This window comes from Salmo salar, chromosome 03 (genome assembly GCF_965601325.2).
Source record: "Salmo salar chromosome 03, fSalSal1, whole genome shotgun sequence".
NCBI classification, from domain to species: Eukaryota; Metazoa; Chordata; class Actinopteri; order Salmoniformes; family Salmonidae; genus Salmo; species Salmo salar.
This window is the reverse complement of record NC_138293.1, coordinates 24717118-24734958: the sequence shown is the minus strand read 5'-3', so window position 1 is coordinate 24734958 and position 17841 is coordinate 24717118. Positions and strand designations below refer to the sequence as shown.

Here is a 17841-nt window from a genome sequence, read left to right as displayed (position 1 = left end):
GTCCTGTATTGATGCTTTCCCTGTTTGATGGCTCATCGGAGGTTGTCATAGGATTTCTTATAAGCGTCCGGATTTTTTTTATTTTTATATTGTTTTATTTTATTTCACCTTTATTTAACCAGGTAAGCTAGTTGAGAACAAGTTCTCATTTACAACTGCGACCTGGCCAAGTTAAAGCAAAGCAGTGCGACAGAAACAACACAGAGTTACACATGGAATAAACAAGCATACAGTCAATAACACAATAGAAAAAAGGAAAGTCTATATACAGTGTGTGCAAATGGCATGAGGAGGTAAGGCAATAAATAGTCCATAGTAGCAAAGTAATTACAATTTAGCAGATTAACACTGGATCCAATTTGTTGAGTAGAGTGTTGGAGGCTCTTTTATAAATTACATCGCCGAAGTCGAGGATCGGTAGGATGGTCAGTTTTACGAGGGTATGTTTGGCAGCATGAGTGAAGGATGCTTTGTTGCAAAATAGGAAGCCGATTCTAGATTTAATTTTGGATTGGAGATGCTTAATGTGAGTCTGGAAGGAGAGTTTACAGTCTAACCAGACACCTAGGTATTTGTAGTTGTCCACATATTTTAAGTCAGAACCGTCCAGAGTAGTGATGCTGGACGGGCGGGCAGTGATCTGTTGAAGAGCATGCATTTAGTTTTACTTAAGATAAAAAGAATAACCTCATACAATGCAATGAAGATTATATTCACCTGAAGTACTGGTACTGCTTGAACTGTGGCAGCTGCCTGAAGTATGGAGTTAGGTGTTGTTACCAGCCATAGCTTTCCACCAGCACCGTACCATCCTCCAGTCCAACCAGCTTTGGGATGTTGACCTCTGTCACAGTGCTGTCCTTCACAACATCAGCAATCTCAGACAAAGTGTTCACTCTGGTCTTTCTGAAGCGCTGCTTGATGAGGCCAAAGCACCAGTCGGGGGAAAACTTGTGAAGGTCCAGACTGTGGTGGAGCTTGTGCGTGGTCCGCCAGGCACAATACCAGAGCACAAACTTGTTCTTGTTTTGGCCACTGCAGTTATCACAATTCAGAGCCACAAGTGCTTCCCAAACTCTGTAGTTGGTGAAGAAATGGTGCATGTAGTTGATGACTGCACTGCTGCCTTTGCTGGATGACATGCCTTCATCGATCAAGTAGTTGAGTTGTTGTAGTATTCCTTCACAGCAGACACCAAACAAGCCACACTTGCGAGGAGTTAAAAAGTAGATGGGACCTGGCTGCATAGGGTCAGAAGGATAGTGCACCTGCAAACAACAAAAGAACATTAAGATATAACATTAAGATATATCATATATCATATCATTTTTTTAATAAAACATTATCAGGTAACTTTCATTTACCTACAAATGTGCAGAGCAGCAGCACTGCATACAGAAACATCATCTTGGAAATTGGAAGTTAAAATGATAACACACAGCCCGACTACACGTACCTCTGGAAAATACGTAAATAATGTAGGATCAATAAAAGGAGTGCCAATCATGTTGTAGTTCAATTAAATAATCAAAACGTGTTGTTTATGCTTTACATACCAAGTGTTGTCATCGATTCCTTGTAGAGACGCCACACTGCTGCTTTTGTCACATGGGATGGCAGCAGCTTTCCACCAAAGTGTTTGTGTCCTGGGTGGTGTCCTGGTAATAATATTGCATTATCCTCTGCGTAGTTGTTGATGAAGTTCACCACTCGCTGCAAGTCCTCATGCTTCAGGTGTAACCTGTGCTTGCTTGGGCCATCTCTCTTTTTTGATGGGAGACATTAGACCATTCTCCTTGTATGACTGGTGGAGGACAGTCAGGCGTGTTCTACTGATGCTGAAAGACAAATTCCAGACACAAATATTTTGGCAATATTATACAATAGATAGCCGTAATCACCGTCAGACACACCTGGCTAACTTGATGGGTCATGTGATCATCTGGCGAAGTGGAGTCTTTTGTTAAAACATGCTAGCTAAACAATGAACCATAATCCTAATCCATAGAGCACTAGCAATACAAACCGATTGTCAAAGCTAGCTAAAGTTTATTTTTATTTTTTATTTCACCTTTATTTAACCAGGTAGGCTAGTTGAGAACAAGTTCTCATTTACAACTGCGACCTGGCCAAGATAAAGGTTCAATATTAGCTAGTTAGCTAGCTAACATTAGGCTATAACTAGCAATGCGAAATGGAATTCTGAGATAACATTACTACACACAGATCATAAACGTAATGATAGCTAGCGAGCCAGCCATCTAACATCAGCTAGCTAGCTAACAGCAAGCTTTAACTTGGGGTATTTTGTTTAGACATGTAGCTAGCAAGCTCGCTAGTGAAACAATGAACCATAATCCCAATCCATAGAGTACTAGCAATACAATCTGATTGTCATAGCTAGCTAAAGTTAACCAAATAGGTTCAATGTTAGCTAGTTAGCTAGCTAACATTAGGCTATAACTAGCAATGCAAAATGGCATTCTGAGATAACATTACTACACACAGATCATAAACCTAATGTTAGCCAGCGAGCCAGCCATCTAACGTCAGCTAGCTAACTAGCTAACAGTAAACTTTAACTTGCAATGAAAACAACTTTCTGGCAAAATTTGACAAATTCTAAAAGTATTTGGTTTTAAATATACTTAAGTATCAAAAGTAAAAGTATAAATCATTTGACATTCCTTATATTAAGCAAACTGGATAGCTCAATGTTCTTGTTTTTTTTATTTACAGATAGCCAGGGGCACACTCCAACACTCAGACATCATTTACGAACGAAGCATGTGTTTAGTGAATCCACCAGATCAGATGCAGTAGTGATGACAAGAGATGTTCTCTTGATAAGTGTGTGAATTGGACAATTCTTCTGTCCTGCTAAGCATTCAAAATGTAACAAGTACTTTTAGGTGTCAGGAAAATGTATGGAGTAATAATTTTCTTTAGGAATGTAGTGAAGTAAAAGTAAAAGTTGTCAAAAATAAAGTTCACACTGACTGTGTGCAATGCCATAAGAATCATCTTAAGCTTTAACCCCCACCCAAACTCTGACCATTTTACTCGCCCTAGCAGAGCTGGTTAAGCTGTTTTCATGTTATCCAGAGTGTTGGTGATTGTAACTGTGCTCCTGGTAACATTTTAATTACGCGTTTTTTGCCGACGTTTACTGACACCAGCCATATTCAACCGGTGTTGAGCGTTCATAAATTCATCAATTATTCTGCGCTCTGGCACACTCAAATGAGAGGAACATTTATTTCAGGTAAAATACTGTATCTAGACTACATCATTCTTTTCACAGAAACATATCCTCCCTTTGATGTGTTCCTCCACTGAAACCCAAGCATTAATTTCCAGATCTGGGGAGTCTATTTCATCTTGAGAAAGGGGAAAAGTAGTGACATGGTTAAGTTGCTGAAAGTAGGAAGGATGATACACTAAGATCTTGAAGCACTAGGCTTTCCTACTAGGCTTTCCTGTGGGAGCCGTTTGCCACATCTGATACAGTGATTAATCTGGGCCTGTGTTGAGGCCTTTCTCTGTTTATCTGACCAATTTAGTTTTATGGTTTGTCTTGGCGTGCTGATGTTTACCCTGCACAAATCCACACATGTGAAGGAGCCACGTTGGGTGCAGATAGCAGAAGCTGGGGAAGCTGAGGGCGCTCAGGCATTGGCTGGCTGGGGCTACTGCTGCAGGCTCTCTCCCTCTAACCCTCTCCATTCGGCAGTTTATTTCAGTGCTCTGCTGAGACACACGACCTGCTCCTGTTCCTCTTTTACCACAGAGGAAATTAACATGCTTTATAAATTGTTTTGTGAGCCCTGTCTGTCCCAATTAAGAAATGGATTCCTTTCCTGTGTAAAGTTGCACCTGGGTATGTTGTGTTGTAGAGGGTGGTTAGGAAAATACCAGTCCAGTCCAAAACCAGGTCATGTGATTTTCCCAGTCTCTCTCTACTGTATGATTCTCACTCAGAACATAGCTTGTACTCTCTACTAGCCCTCTTTAATAATAGTACAGTAATGGTTTTTCAGTGATTCAAATCATTTCACAACTTTAGTAAAGATACTGCACTAATTAAAGACAACAGAGTGCCTACCTTTGAAACCAATGAATTCTAGCTCTCTGCATTTTATCAGTGTGGGTGGGCAGGTACTGTGCATGTCATCAGTTGAGAAGGCTTGGATGTAGAAAAAAGTTGTAGGCCTATCTGCTATATCTGTTGTAACTTTTCCCTTTCTTTGGTTGCATTCCAAATGGCACCATATTCACTATATAGTACACTACCTTTGACCAGACCCCTATGGACCCTTGTCAAAAGTAGTGCAATATAAAGGGTATAGGGGGCCATTTGGGACGCATATACAGTAGGTGAATATATATTGTAAGACCAGTGTGTGTGCGTGTGCGTGTGTGTGTGCGTGTGCGTTTACAGGCCCTCCAGATGTATACCAGCCCTGTGAGCCCAGCCTACAGGCCTGGAGTCCAGAACTCAGCCTGTATGATGCCAACGTGACGTCTCCCTGCCCTGAAACCGAGGGCTGCGTCCTGATGCTGCGCTTCCTCCACCTTGTGGTCCCTGACAGCCTCACTGTGTGGGTCACCTACATCTCAGCCGGTGGGTCCCGGGTTCATTCTAGTGGTCTCCAACAGTGTACATTTAGCATTGCTGAAACTCTCCACAATACAAGCCACATGTTGTGTCTACCTGAATGATAATGTTTGGCTATTCTTCTGAGCAGGTAATGTGAAGTTATACCAGTTATTTGTCCTAGGTATTTATGAATAAATAAAGGGCCAAGCATGTGCACTACTCTGGAACGGCTTGATTATACAGCTTATAATTATCAACCATGTTGTCTCTACAGATAACCAGGTGATTACCAACATCGAGCTAATAACAGACACAGACGAGTCTCTAGACATGGGTCCACAGCACGTCTTCTGTGATGTGCCCCTCACCCTACATGTGCACACCGAAAAAAGGGTGGCAGCTGTCAAACTGAGCACCTTTGATGAGAAGATGGAGATTGACGCTGTTCTGCTTACTTCTGGCCCCCATAATCCTCTCTGCTCCAGTTGCCAGCCTCTGATCTACCGAGTTGTCCGGCAACCGCCGTTTTCAGGCGATCTGGTCCAGCAAACTCTGCTTACATTTACAGACAGGTACAGTAAGATTGACACTGACAGATATACAGTGAGGGAAAAAAGTATTTGATCCCGTGCTGATTTTGTACGTTTGCCCACAGACAAAGAAATGATCAGTCTATAATTTTAATGGTAGGTTTATTTGAACAGTGAGAGACAGAATAAAAACAACAAAATGCAGAAAAACGCATGTCAAAAATGTTATAAAATGATTTGCATTTTAATGAGGGAAATAAGTATTTGACCCCTCTGCAAAACATGACTTAGTACTTGGTGGCAAAACCCTTGTTGGCAATCACAGAGGTTAGAGGTTTCTTGTAGTTGGCCACCAGGTTTGCACACATCTCAGGAGGGATTTTGTCCTACTCCTCTTTGCAGATCTTCTCCACGTCATTAAGGTTTCGAGGCTGACGTTGGCAACTCGGACCTTCAGCTCCCTCCACAGATCTTCTATGGGATTAAGGTCTGGAGACTGGCTAGGCCACTCCAGGACCTTAATGTGCTTCTTCTTGAGCCACTCCTTTGTTGCCTTGGCCGTGTGTTTTGGGTCATTGTCATGCTGGAATACCCATCCACGACCCATTTTCAATGCCCTGGCTGAGGGAAGGAGGTTCTCACCCAAGATTTGACGGTACACGGCCCCGTCCATCGTCCCTTTGATGCGGTGAAGTTGTCCTGTCCCCTTAGCAGAAAAACACCCCCAAAGCATAATGTTTCCACCTCCATGTTTGACGGGGGGGGGATGGTGTTCTTGGGGTCATAGGCAGCATTCCTCCTCCTCCAAACACAGCGAGTTGAGTTGATGCCAAAGAGCTCCATTTTGGTCTCATCTGACCACAACACTTTCACCCAGTTATCCTCTGAATCATTCAGATGTTCATTGGCAAACTTCAGACAGGCATGTATATGTGCTTTCTTGAGCAGGGGGACCTTGCAGGCGCTGCAGGATTTCAGTCCTTCACGGCGTAGTGTGTTACCAATTGTTTTCTTGTTGACTATGGTCCCAGCTGCCTTGAGATCATTGACAAGATCCTCCCATGGAGTTCTGGGCTGATTCCTCACCGTTCTCATGATCATTGCAACTCCACGAGGTGAGATCTTGCATGGAGCCCCAGGCCGAGGGAGATTGACAGTTCTTTTGTGTTTCTTCCATTTGCGAATAATCGCACCAACTGTTGTCACCTTCTCACCAAGCTGCTTAGCGATGATCTTGTAGCCCATTCCAACCTTGTGTAGGTCTACAATCTTGTCCCTGACATCCTTGGAGAGCTCTTTGGTCTTGGCCATGGTGGAGAGTTTGGAATCTGATTGATTGATTGCTTCTGTGGACAGGTGTCTTTTATACAGGTAACAAGCTGAGATTAGGATCACTCCCTTTAGGAGTGTGCTCCTAATCTCAGCGCATTATCTGTATAAAAGACACCTGGGAGCCAGAAATCTTTCTGATTGAGAGGGGGTCAAATACTTATTTCCCTCATTAAAATGCAAATCAATTTATAACATTTTTGACATGCGTTTTTCTGGATTTTTTTTTTGTTATTCTGTCTCTCACTGTTCAAATAAACCTACCATTAAAATTATAAACGGATCATTTCTTTGTCAGTGGGCAAACGTACAAAATCAGCAGGGGATCAAATACTTTTTTCCCTCACTGTACAGTACCAGTCAAAAGTTTGGACACACCTACTCATCCAAGGGTTTTTCTTTATTTTTACTATTTTCTACATTGTAGAATAATAGTGAAGACATCAAAACTATGAAATAACACATATGGAATCATGTAGTAACCAAAAAAGTGTTAAACAAATTAAAATATATTTTATATTTGAGATTCTTCAAAGTAACCACCCTTTGCCTTGAACACAGCTTTGCACACTCTTGGCATTCTCTCAACCAGCTTCATGAGGTAGTCACCTGGAATGCATTTCAATTACAGGTGTGCCTTGTTAACAGTTAATTTGTGGAATTTCTTTGCTTCTTAATGCATTTGAGCCAATCAGTTGTGTTGTGACAAGTTACGAGTGGTATACAGAAGATAGCCCTATTTGGTAAAACAGGCAAGAACAGCTCAAATAACCAAAGAGAAAAGACAGTCCATCATTACTTTAAGACATAAAGGTCAGTCAAGCCGGAACATTTCAAGAACTTTGAGAGTTTCTTCAAGTGCAGCCGCAAAAACCATCAAGGTCTATGATAAAACTGGCTCTCATGAGGACCGCCACAGGAAAGGAAGACCCAGAGTTACCTTTGCTGCAGAGGATAAGTTATTTAGAGTTAACTGCATCTCAGATTGCAGTCCAGATAAATGCTTCACAGAGTAACAGACACATTGCAACATCAGCTGTTCAGAGGAGACTGCGTGAATCAGACCTTCATGGTCTAATTGCTGCAAAGAAACCACTATTAAAAGGACACCAATAAGAAGAATAGACTTGCTTGGGCCAAGAAATACGAGCAATGGACATTAGACCGGTGGAAATCTGTCCTTTGATCTGATGAGTACAAATTTGAGATTTTTGGTTCCAACCACCGTGTCTTTGTGAGACGCAGAGTAGGTGAACGCATGATCTCTGCATGTGTGGTTCCCATGGAGGAGGTGGTACGTTGGTGCTTTGCTGGTGACACTGTCAGTGATTTATTTAGTATTCAAGGCACACTTAACCAGCATGGTTACCACAGCATTCTGCAGCGATACGCCATCCCATCTGGTTTGCTCTTGGTGAGACTATAATTTGTTTTTCAACAAGACAATGACCAAACACACCTACAGGCTGTGTAAGGGCTATTTGACCAAGAAGGAGAGTGATGGAGTGCTGCATCAGATGACCTGGCCTCCACAATCACCCAATTGAGATCGTTTGGGATGAGTTTGACCGCAGAGTGAAGGAAAAGCAGCCAACAAGTGCTCAGCATATGTGGGAACTCCTTCAAGACTGTTGGAAAAGCATTCCAGGTTAAGCTGGTTGAGAGAATGCCAAGAGTGTGCAAAGCTTTCATCAAGGCAAAGGGTGGCTACTTTGAAGAATCTCAAATCTAAAATATATTTTGATTTGTTTAACACTTTTTTGGTTACTACACGATTCAATATGTGTTATTTCATAGTTTTGATGTTTTCACTATTATTCTACAATGTATAAAATAGTAAAAATTATGAAAAAAAAACTTAAATGATTAGGTGTGTCCAAACTACTGTACTGTATGTAGCCGCACACTCTGGAATTCGGCAAATACTTTGACCTTAGTCTGGAAATGTCTTCTGTGTGGACACAGATGTATTGTTTTGAGGTCATGTACCACTGCTCCAAGAAGTTGACCTAAGAATATACACACACACACAAAAAATCACGTTCAAAGTAGAATTTATGTCACTTACAAAGACCATAGATAATCGTCTGTAGCCCCAGAAACTGAGATTTGTGTCATTATCAAGTATTTCGGTGTGGCACAGTTTTCGCAACACAGAATCAAATGTATTCAACATTCCTTTTAGCACTAGCTACTGATACAAATCAACATCAAGGGCATTATTTAATAAAACGTTTTCAGAGGATTCCGGCGTTCCGGTGTACGTCAAACCATTTTAATCTCGTGCAGTGAGAAAAGGTGTTAAATTGATTATCTGCATCCAGTTTTGCATTACACAAAACATGTCAGTCCCCTCAGTTCCCATCTTATATATTTTTTTTAATTCTGTTCCAGCTTACTTTTATTCATTAGTCAGCTTGTATTTGGTATCAGTGTCATACAACTTTTTTTGTGAATGATTTTGTAATTTTCCACTAACACTTTCTGGGATATTGTTGCTTTTCAAGCACTTGCAGGAGTAGGTGGATGTGCTTAAGAGGTCACATTGAGGAATACATTTGGTTTCATCTTTAAAAATTCCACAAGTGGTTGTAAGTGCAAAAAGATGTAAAAACCAAGGGGAATTAAGTTATGTGGCGGGAAGAGGAGGGCAGAGAGGTTGTGTTTGGGGGAAGGCAGTCTGGAATATAAACCAAATTTGACCAGCAAAAACAGCAAACACCTGTGGCTCTTTGGAGCTGTTGCTCAGCCATTTCCTCTCGCTGAAGGCTCTGTACTGTATGCTCATCATGGTTAGTGTATGATAAGTGAGAGGCCTGTCATTTGGAGGAGGGGGTAAAGAGAGAGAAGTGGAGTGCATTGCAGGAGAGAAATTAAAGAAAGGCTAAGAATTGTGACTGTGAGTCTACACTGCCACCAAGAGGTATAGCTGGCAAAACAAGATGGTTTTGCACTTGATATCCTAATCCTTAAATATTTGACTCTCATTTTTGGTCTATTAGGAGTAAAAAAAAAAAAATGGGGGTATGTGTGAAATAGGTGTAGGATGTTGTGAGTCCATGGATGTATTATTTTCCCCTGACCCTCATAATCTAGTTTCTGCTAACTAGTGGCTCATAAACATTTGACTTGTACATTAATAACTGATTGTATCATTCCCAAAACTACCCTAAGTCTAAGCCCTTAAAAAAGCACACACAGGCTCCTCCGGTGGTGTGCTAGACAGAGCGGGCTCTTAGAGTTGATCCATAATTAATAAGGGTAATTTGTAGCGGGAGGAAATCAGACACGTCTGAGAGAGTAGAGGATGTGCATTTTTGTAGGCATTCTTTACAGCTGGCCGGAGACAATGGTAATCTAGGAGGGCTGCCCGGAAATCAAAGGTAGGCTCTTTTTATAGTTTGGAGCTGACTAAAACAGGTCAATAACTCTGGGACAGGAGGCATGATATCAGTGTACCCACCGTACCTCCTGTTTAGGTTTAAGGTCACTGCTTCCTACAGCAAGCTTAGATGACTACGTGACTCTGGACACAGATACACAAGAACAATCTGTTTCTTATTGTGTATCTATGTGCACTGTCGTTTCCATATAACCTTGCTGTTCAAAATGGTTATTTGACAATAATAGCTATCGGCTTAGACATTTTACATTTACATTTACGTCATTTAGCAGACGCTCTTATCCAGAGCGACTTACAAATTGGTGCATTCACCTTATGATATCCAGTGGAACAACCACTTTACAATAGTACATCTATATATTTTTGGGGGGGGGAGGGTGGGGGGGGGCGTGAGGTTAGAAGGATTACTTTATCCTATCCCAGGTATTCCTTAAAGAATAGTTTAGTCATTTTGTATCTCTATGCAACAATTCCACCTGGAAATAATCTGAAATGTCAATTATGTCTTTAGTACTAAAGGAATACAATTCCATGAGATAAAAATGCAGTTAGAAAGCTGTTTATACTTGAATGTTGCATGTTTTGATGTGTTCATACAGTGATATTGAAAAGGACATGGAGTACCAGTACAGAGTTCAGGTGGAAGCAGACGGTCTTCTCAGTGAGCTCTCCCCACCTCTCCTCTACACCCATGGAGCTGCCTACTGCGGTGACGGACTTCTCCAGGGGTCAGTCAGTTTACACAGTATTCACATCCCAGATGAAGTGCCTTGAGAAAGTATTCATACTCTTTGACTTATTCCACATTTTGTTGTGTTACAGCCGGAATTTAAAATGGATTAAATCGTTTTTCTTCTTCTCACCCATCGACACACAATACCCCATAATGACAAAGTGAAAACATGTATTTAGACAGTTTTACGTCAGACAGGGTTACGTCAAAACTGTATCTCGGCCACTCAGGAATATTCACTGTCTTCTTGGTAAGCAACTCCAGTGTAGATTTGGCGTTGTGTTTTAGGTTATTGTCCTACTGAAAGGTTAATTCATCTCCCAGTGTCTGGTGGAAAGCAGACTGAACCAGGTTTTCCTGTAGGATTTTGCCTGTGCTTAGCTCCATTCAGTTTATTTTTTTATCCTGAAAACTCCCTAGTCCTTAACGATTACAAGCATACCCATAACATGATGCAGCCACCACTATGTTTGAAAATATGGAGAGTGGTGTTCAGTAATGTGTTGTATTGGATTTTCCCCAAACATAACACTTTGTATTCAGGACAAAAGTGAATTGCTTTCCCATATTTTTTGCAGTATTACTTTAGTGCCTTTTCGCAAACAAGATGCATGATGCATGTTTTGAAATAGTTTTATTCTGTGCAGGCTTCCTTTCATTCACTCTGTCAATTAAGTTAGTATTGTGGAGTAAATACAATGTTTTTGATCCATCCTCAGTTTTCTCCTATCACAGCCATTTAACTCTGGAACTGTTTTAAAGTCCCCATTGACCTCATGGTGAAATCCCTGAGTGGTTTCCTTTCCGGCAACTGAATTAGCCTGTATTTTTGTAGTGACTGGGTGTATTGATACACCATCCAAAGTGTAATTAATAACTTCCCCATGCTCAAAGAGATATTCAATGTCTGCTTTTATTGTTATTTTTACCCATCTCCCAATAAGTGCCCTTCTTTGTGAGACATTGGAAAACCTCCCTGGTCTTTGTGGTTTCATCTGTGTGCTTGACTGAGAAACCTTACAGATAATTTTATGTTTGGGGTACAGAGATGAGGTAGTCATTCAAAAATCATGTTAAACTCTATTATTGCACACAGAGTCCATGCAACTTCTTATGTGACTTGTTAAGCACATTTTTACTCCTGAATTTATTTAGGCTTGCCATAACAAAGGTGTTGAATACTTATTGACTCAAGACATTTCAGCTTTTCATAAAAAAACTGTAAAGATTAAAACAAAAAACAATTCCACTTTGGCATTACGGGGTACTGTGTGTAGGCCAGTAATACAAAAAATATAAATGTCATCAATTTGAAATTCAGGCTGTAACACAGCAAAATGTGGGAAAAGTCAAGGGGTCTGAATACTTTCTGAAGGCACTGTATGTTCTTTTTTCTCTCATCCATTGTAGACCACACCAACAGTAGAATGAAAATGGCCATAATATGTATATGCATTCATTAATAGTATTAATTGATACACAGCAATGTTGTAATCATGGTAAACAAGTCCACCTTCATTACTCTGGACAGTTTCAAATACAAATACAAATACAATTGTCTATATCAAAGGAGGATGTTAAATTAACATTTTACAATGAATGGATTCACATACAAGGCATACAGCTTAAGTTACAAAGCATTAACAAGCATTAGAAAGCATACTTCTGAGTCTAACTTAGAAGACAAAGCATGAACAAAGAAATGCCTATTAAGCCAGAGGCTTAGAAGCCCAGGAATCCTGGATACAGGATGAGAGAGAACAAAGGCATGTAATAAAATGTATAACACCTGAAGGTGTAACCTTTCAACCCAAAAGCAACCACCATTGACCAAGCAAATGATACAAAGTTTACAGAGTAACCTGACCACCAAGGCCCAATCTCCACAGGGTGTCACAGAAATTAAAGGCTTGTGTCGGGTATGAGACCAACGTAAATAAGACAGAATTCCTGGGAAGACAATAAAACCTTCTTGCATAGAGTAATTCAGAGGTCACCCTGTACACATACAAGTTACCACATATATAATACATCCATACAGATAGCATCAGAGTTATCCTCAGTGAACAACTTTCAGATAGAAATCAAACATGGATACTATAGTATTATTCTATCATATTCAATAGTCAGTCCTCTGAATACTGTAATAGACAGATACATTTTGGCCACTCAGAGGGCGATGGGCATTGTCCTTTGTGCACTCCTTGTGTTCCTGAACCACTTGCCATGCAACTCCTGGTAACAGAGAACATATAAATTAGGGCAGAGCCTACAGTACATTATCAAGTGTGCAAGTGAAGCCAAACTACAGTATACTCATATAGGTCATACTTATTGGTCTCTCTCAGTGGAGAATGTAGTGAAATCAAAGGATATGTGTGTTTGTAATGAAAGTGTATGGACTATGGAGATGACTGATCCTTGCTGTCTCTGTGTCTGTAGGACCGAGGACTGTGACGATGGCAATCTGTTGGATGGTGATGGCTGCTCTAAGAAGTGCCACATGGAGTCAGGCTTCAACTGCAATGGTGAGTGAAGAACAGACAAGAGCACTCTCCTAATCCTGGTCTCAGTCTACAGTCTGTGGAATGACCACAGCAGAAACCCACCTAGACCAGGGGTGTATTCATTACAGTACGTCTTGCAACAGAGACAGGTCACAACTTAACAAAACAAACTAGTAACGTAAGTAACTAAGTAAAGAGTAATCACTTATCACACACATTTGAATTAATTGTTATGTTATTTAACATTTATACTGACAGGGAGTTTTACATTTTATTGATGAGCCTTGTATAAACATCAAACACATCATTACACATCAATATACACTATACACATCAATATACACATCGAAATACACGTCAATGTTAACATCAATACACGAAAAGAAAAACACAAACATCTTCATTAGCTCCATGCACTAGCTCCATGCACTGATTTCATATCACAAATACTGTCATTTGTACTTTTAATACTTTTAGCAAAAAAAATGTATCTTTAATTTACAATTTGTAGAAACTATGAGAATAGGTTCAGAACTTTGGTGAAACATCACAGCACAGTTCAAAAATATATTTCAAATATAACAAAGCTGGATGGTGTTCAGAGATAGATGGGAGGGGTTGAGTGGAGCTGAATGGTGGGACTAAAAACAACAAGACAGCTAATGTAAAATATACTGTGTCCATAAGATGTATGTAGGTTCAGAACTTTTGTGAAACAGCACAGTTAAAAATATAAACTGGATGGTCTTCAAGCGATATCATAACCGCTATCGATAAGAGACATTACTGTGCAGCCGTATTCATCGACCTGGCTAAGGCTTTCGACTCTGTCAATGACAACATTTTTATTGGTAGGCTCAACAGCCTTGGTTTCTCAAATGATTGCCTCGCTTGGTTCACCAACTTCTCCGATAGAGTTCAGCATGTCAAATTGTAGGGCCTGTTGTCCGGACCTCTGGCAGTCTCTATGGGGGTGCCACAGGGTTCAATTCTCAGGCCGACTCTCTTCTCTGTATACATCAATGATGTCGCTCTCTGTATACCTCTGGCCCTTCTTTGGACACTGTGTTAACTAACCTCCAGATGAGCTTCAATGCCATACAACTCTCCATCCGTGGCCTCCAACTGCTCTTAAATGCAAGTAAAACTAAATGCATGCTCTTCAACCGTTCACTGCCCGCACCTGCCTGCCCGTCCAGCATCACTACTCTGGACGGTTCTGACTTAGAATATGTGGACAACTACAAATACCTAGGTGTCTGGTTAGACTGTAAACTCTCCTTCCAGACTCACATTAAGCATCTCCAATCCAAAATTAAATCTAGAATCGGCTTCCTATTTCGCAATAAAGCATCCTTCACTCATGCTGCCAAACATACCCTCGTAAAACTGACCATCCTACCAATCCTCGACTTCGGCGATGTAATTTACAAAATAGCCTCCAACACTCTACTCAACAAATTGGATGCAGTCTATCACAGTGCCATCCGTTTTGTCACCAAAACCCCATATACTACCCACCACTGCGACCTGTATGCTCTCGTTGGCTGGCCCTCGTTTAATACTCGTCGCCAAACCCACTGGCTCCAGGTCATCTACAAGTCTCTGCTAGGTAAAGCCCCTCCTTATCTCAGCTCACTGGTCACCGTAGCAGCACCCACCCGTAGCACGCGCTCCAGCAGGTATATCTCACTGGTCACCCCCAAAGCCAATTCTTCCTTTGGATGCCTTTCCTTCCAGATCTCTGCTGCCAGTGACTGGAACGAACTGCAAAAATCTCTGAAGCTGGAGACTCTTACCTCCCTCACTAACTTTAAGCACCAGCTGTCAGAGCAGCTCACAGATCACTGCACCTGTACATAGCTCATCTGTAAATAGCCCATCCGATCTACCTCACCCCCATACTGTATTTATTTATTTATTTATCTTGCTCCTTTGCACCCCAGTATCTCTACTTGCACATTCATCTTCTGCACACCCTACCATTCCAGTGTTTATTTGCTATATTGTAATTACTTTGCCACCACGGCCTATTTATTGCCTTACCCCTCTTATCCTGCCTCATTTGCACATGCTGTCTAGAAATTTTTGTACTGTATTATTGATTGTATGTTTGTTTATTCCATGTGTAACTCTGTGTTGTTGTATGTGTCGAACTGCTTTGCTTTATCTTGACCAGGTCGCAGTTGCAAATGAGAACTTGTTCTCAACTAGCCTACCTGGTTAAATAAAGGTGAAATAAAAAATAAAAAGAGATACAGTGCATTCGGAAAGTATTCAGACCCCTTGACTTTTTCCACATTTTGTTACGTTACAGCCTTATTCTAAAATGTATTAAATTGTTTTTTTCCCTCATCAATCTACACACAATACCCCATAATGACAGAGCAAAAACAGTTTTCTTGACATTTTTGCTAATTTATAAATAATAAAAAAATATATATGTCACATTTACATAAGTATTAACACCCTTTATTAGCACTTTGTTGAAGCATCTTTGGCAATTATTACAGCGGCGAGTCTTCTTGGATATGACAAGCTTGGCACCCCTGTATTTGGGGAGTTTCTCCCATTCTTCTCTGCAGATCCTCTCAAGCTCTGTCAGGTTGACTATTTCGAGGTCTCTGTAGAGATGTTCGATCGGGTTCAAGTCCGGGCTCTGGCTGGGCCACTCAAGGACATTCAGAGAATTGTCTCGAAGCCACTCCTGCGTTGTCTTGTTTGTGTGCTTAGGCTCATTGTCTTGTTGGAAGGTGAACCTGCCGCTGAAAAACATCCACACGGCATGATGCTGCTACCACCATGCTTCACCGTAGGTATGGTGCCAGGTTTCCTCCAGATGTGACGCTTGGCATTCAGGCCAAAGAGGTCCATCTTGGTTTCATCAGACCAGAGAATCTTGTTTCTCATGATTGGAGAGTCTTAAGTGCCTTTTGGCAAACTCCAAGCGGACTGTCATGTGCCTTTTACTGAGGATTGGCTTCCCTCTGGCCACTCTACCATGACGTCCTGATTGGTGGAGTGCTGCAGAGATAGTTGTCCTTCTGGAAGGTTCTCCCATCTCCACAGAGGAACTCTAGAGCTCTGTCAGAGTGACCATCGGGTTCTTGGTCACCTGCCTGATCAAGGCCCTTCTCCCTCGATTGCTCAGTTTGGCCGAGCGGCCAGCTCTAGGAAGAGTCTTGTTGGTTCCAAACTTCTTCCATTTAAGAATGATGGAGGCCACTGTGTTCTTGGGGACCTTCAATGCTGCAGAAATGTTTTGGTACCCTACCCCAGATATGTGCCTCGACAGAATCCAGTCTCAAAGCTCTACGGACAATTCCTTCGACCCAGTGGTGGAAAAAGTACCCAAACCTCATACTTGAGTAAAAGTAAAGATACCTTAATAGAAAATGACTGAAGTAAAAGTGAAAGTCACCCAGTGAAATACTACTTGAGTAAAAGTCAAAGTATTTGGTTTTAAATATACTTAAGTATCAAAAGTAAAAGTATAAATCATTTCACATTCCTTATTTTAAGCAAACCAGATAGCACAATTTTCTTGTTTTTTAAATTTACGGATAGCCAGGGGCACACTCCAACACTCAGACGTCATTTACAAACAAAACATGTGTTTCGTGAATCCACCAGATCAGGCACCATAGGATTGACAAGGGATGTTCTCTTTATAAGTGTGTGAATTGGAAAAATGATATGTCCTGCTAAGCATTCAAAATGTAACGAGTACTTTTGGGTATCAGGGAAAATGTATGGAGTAAAAAGTACATCATTTTCTTTAGGAATGTAGTGAAGTAAAAGTAAAAGTTGAATATTCAAAAATATGAATAGTAAAGTAAAGTACAGATACCCCAAAAAAACAGCTTAAGTACTTTAAAGTATTTTTACGTAAAAACTTTACACCAATGCTTCGACCTCATGGCTTGGGTTTTGCTCTGACATGCACTGTCAACTGTGGGACCTTAAATAGATAGGTGTGTCCCTTTCCAAATCATGTCCAATCTATTGAATTAACCACAGGTGGACTCCAATCAAGTTTTAGAAACATCTCAAGGATGATCAATGGAAACAGGATGCACCTGAGCTCAATTTTGAGTCTCATAGCAGAGGGTTTAAATACTTATGTAAATCAGGTATTCTTGTTTTTTACCCCCTTTTTTCACCAATTTTGATCTTGTCTCATCGCTGCAACTTCCCAAATGGGGTCAGGAAGCTAAGATTGTGTCATGTGTCCTCCGAAACATGACCCGCCAAACTGCGCTTCTTAACACCCGCCCGCATAACCCAGAAGCCAGCTGCACCAATGTGTCGGAGGAAACACCGTTCAACTGACAACTCGAGATCCACCTACAGGTGCCCGACCCGCCACAAGGAGTTGCTAAAGCGCAATGAGCTAAGTAAAGCACCCCACGGCCAAGCCCTCCCCTTACCCGGACGACGTTGGGCCAATTATGCGCCGCCCTATGGTACTGCTGATCACGGCCGGTTGTGATACAGCCTGGGATCGAACCCAGGTCTGTAGTGACGCCTCTAGCTCTGCAATGCAGTGTCTTAGACCACTGCACCACTCGGGAGGCCAGCTGTTTTTTTATTTGTAATACATTTGCATTATAATCAAAAAACTTGTTTTCGCTTTGTCATTATGTGGTATTGTGTGTCGATTGCTGAGTATTTTTTTTTTCATCTAATCCGTTTTAGAATAAGGCTGTAACGTAACAAAATGTGGAAAAAGTAAACGG

General features: G+C 41.1%; 1 protein-coding gene across 2 annotated transcripts in view; it reads left to right on the top strand.

Moving 5' to 3' along the window:
• The window catches only part of LOC106599412 (pappalysin-2), a 64511-nt gene that overhangs the window by 22102 nt on the left and 24568 nt on the right, over positions 1-17841 (top strand). For both annotated transcript variants that reach the window (XM_014190627.3, XM_014190625.3), the window contains exons 7-10: positions 4442-4624; positions 4875-5172; positions 10462-10590; positions 13038-13123. In XM_014190627.3, the coding sequence (XP_014046102.1) occupies positions 4442-4624; positions 4875-5172; positions 10462-10590; positions 13038-13123 (696 nt within the window). The remainder of the gene's footprint in view (positions 1-4441; positions 4625-4874; positions 5173-10461; positions 10591-13037; positions 13124-17841) is intronic.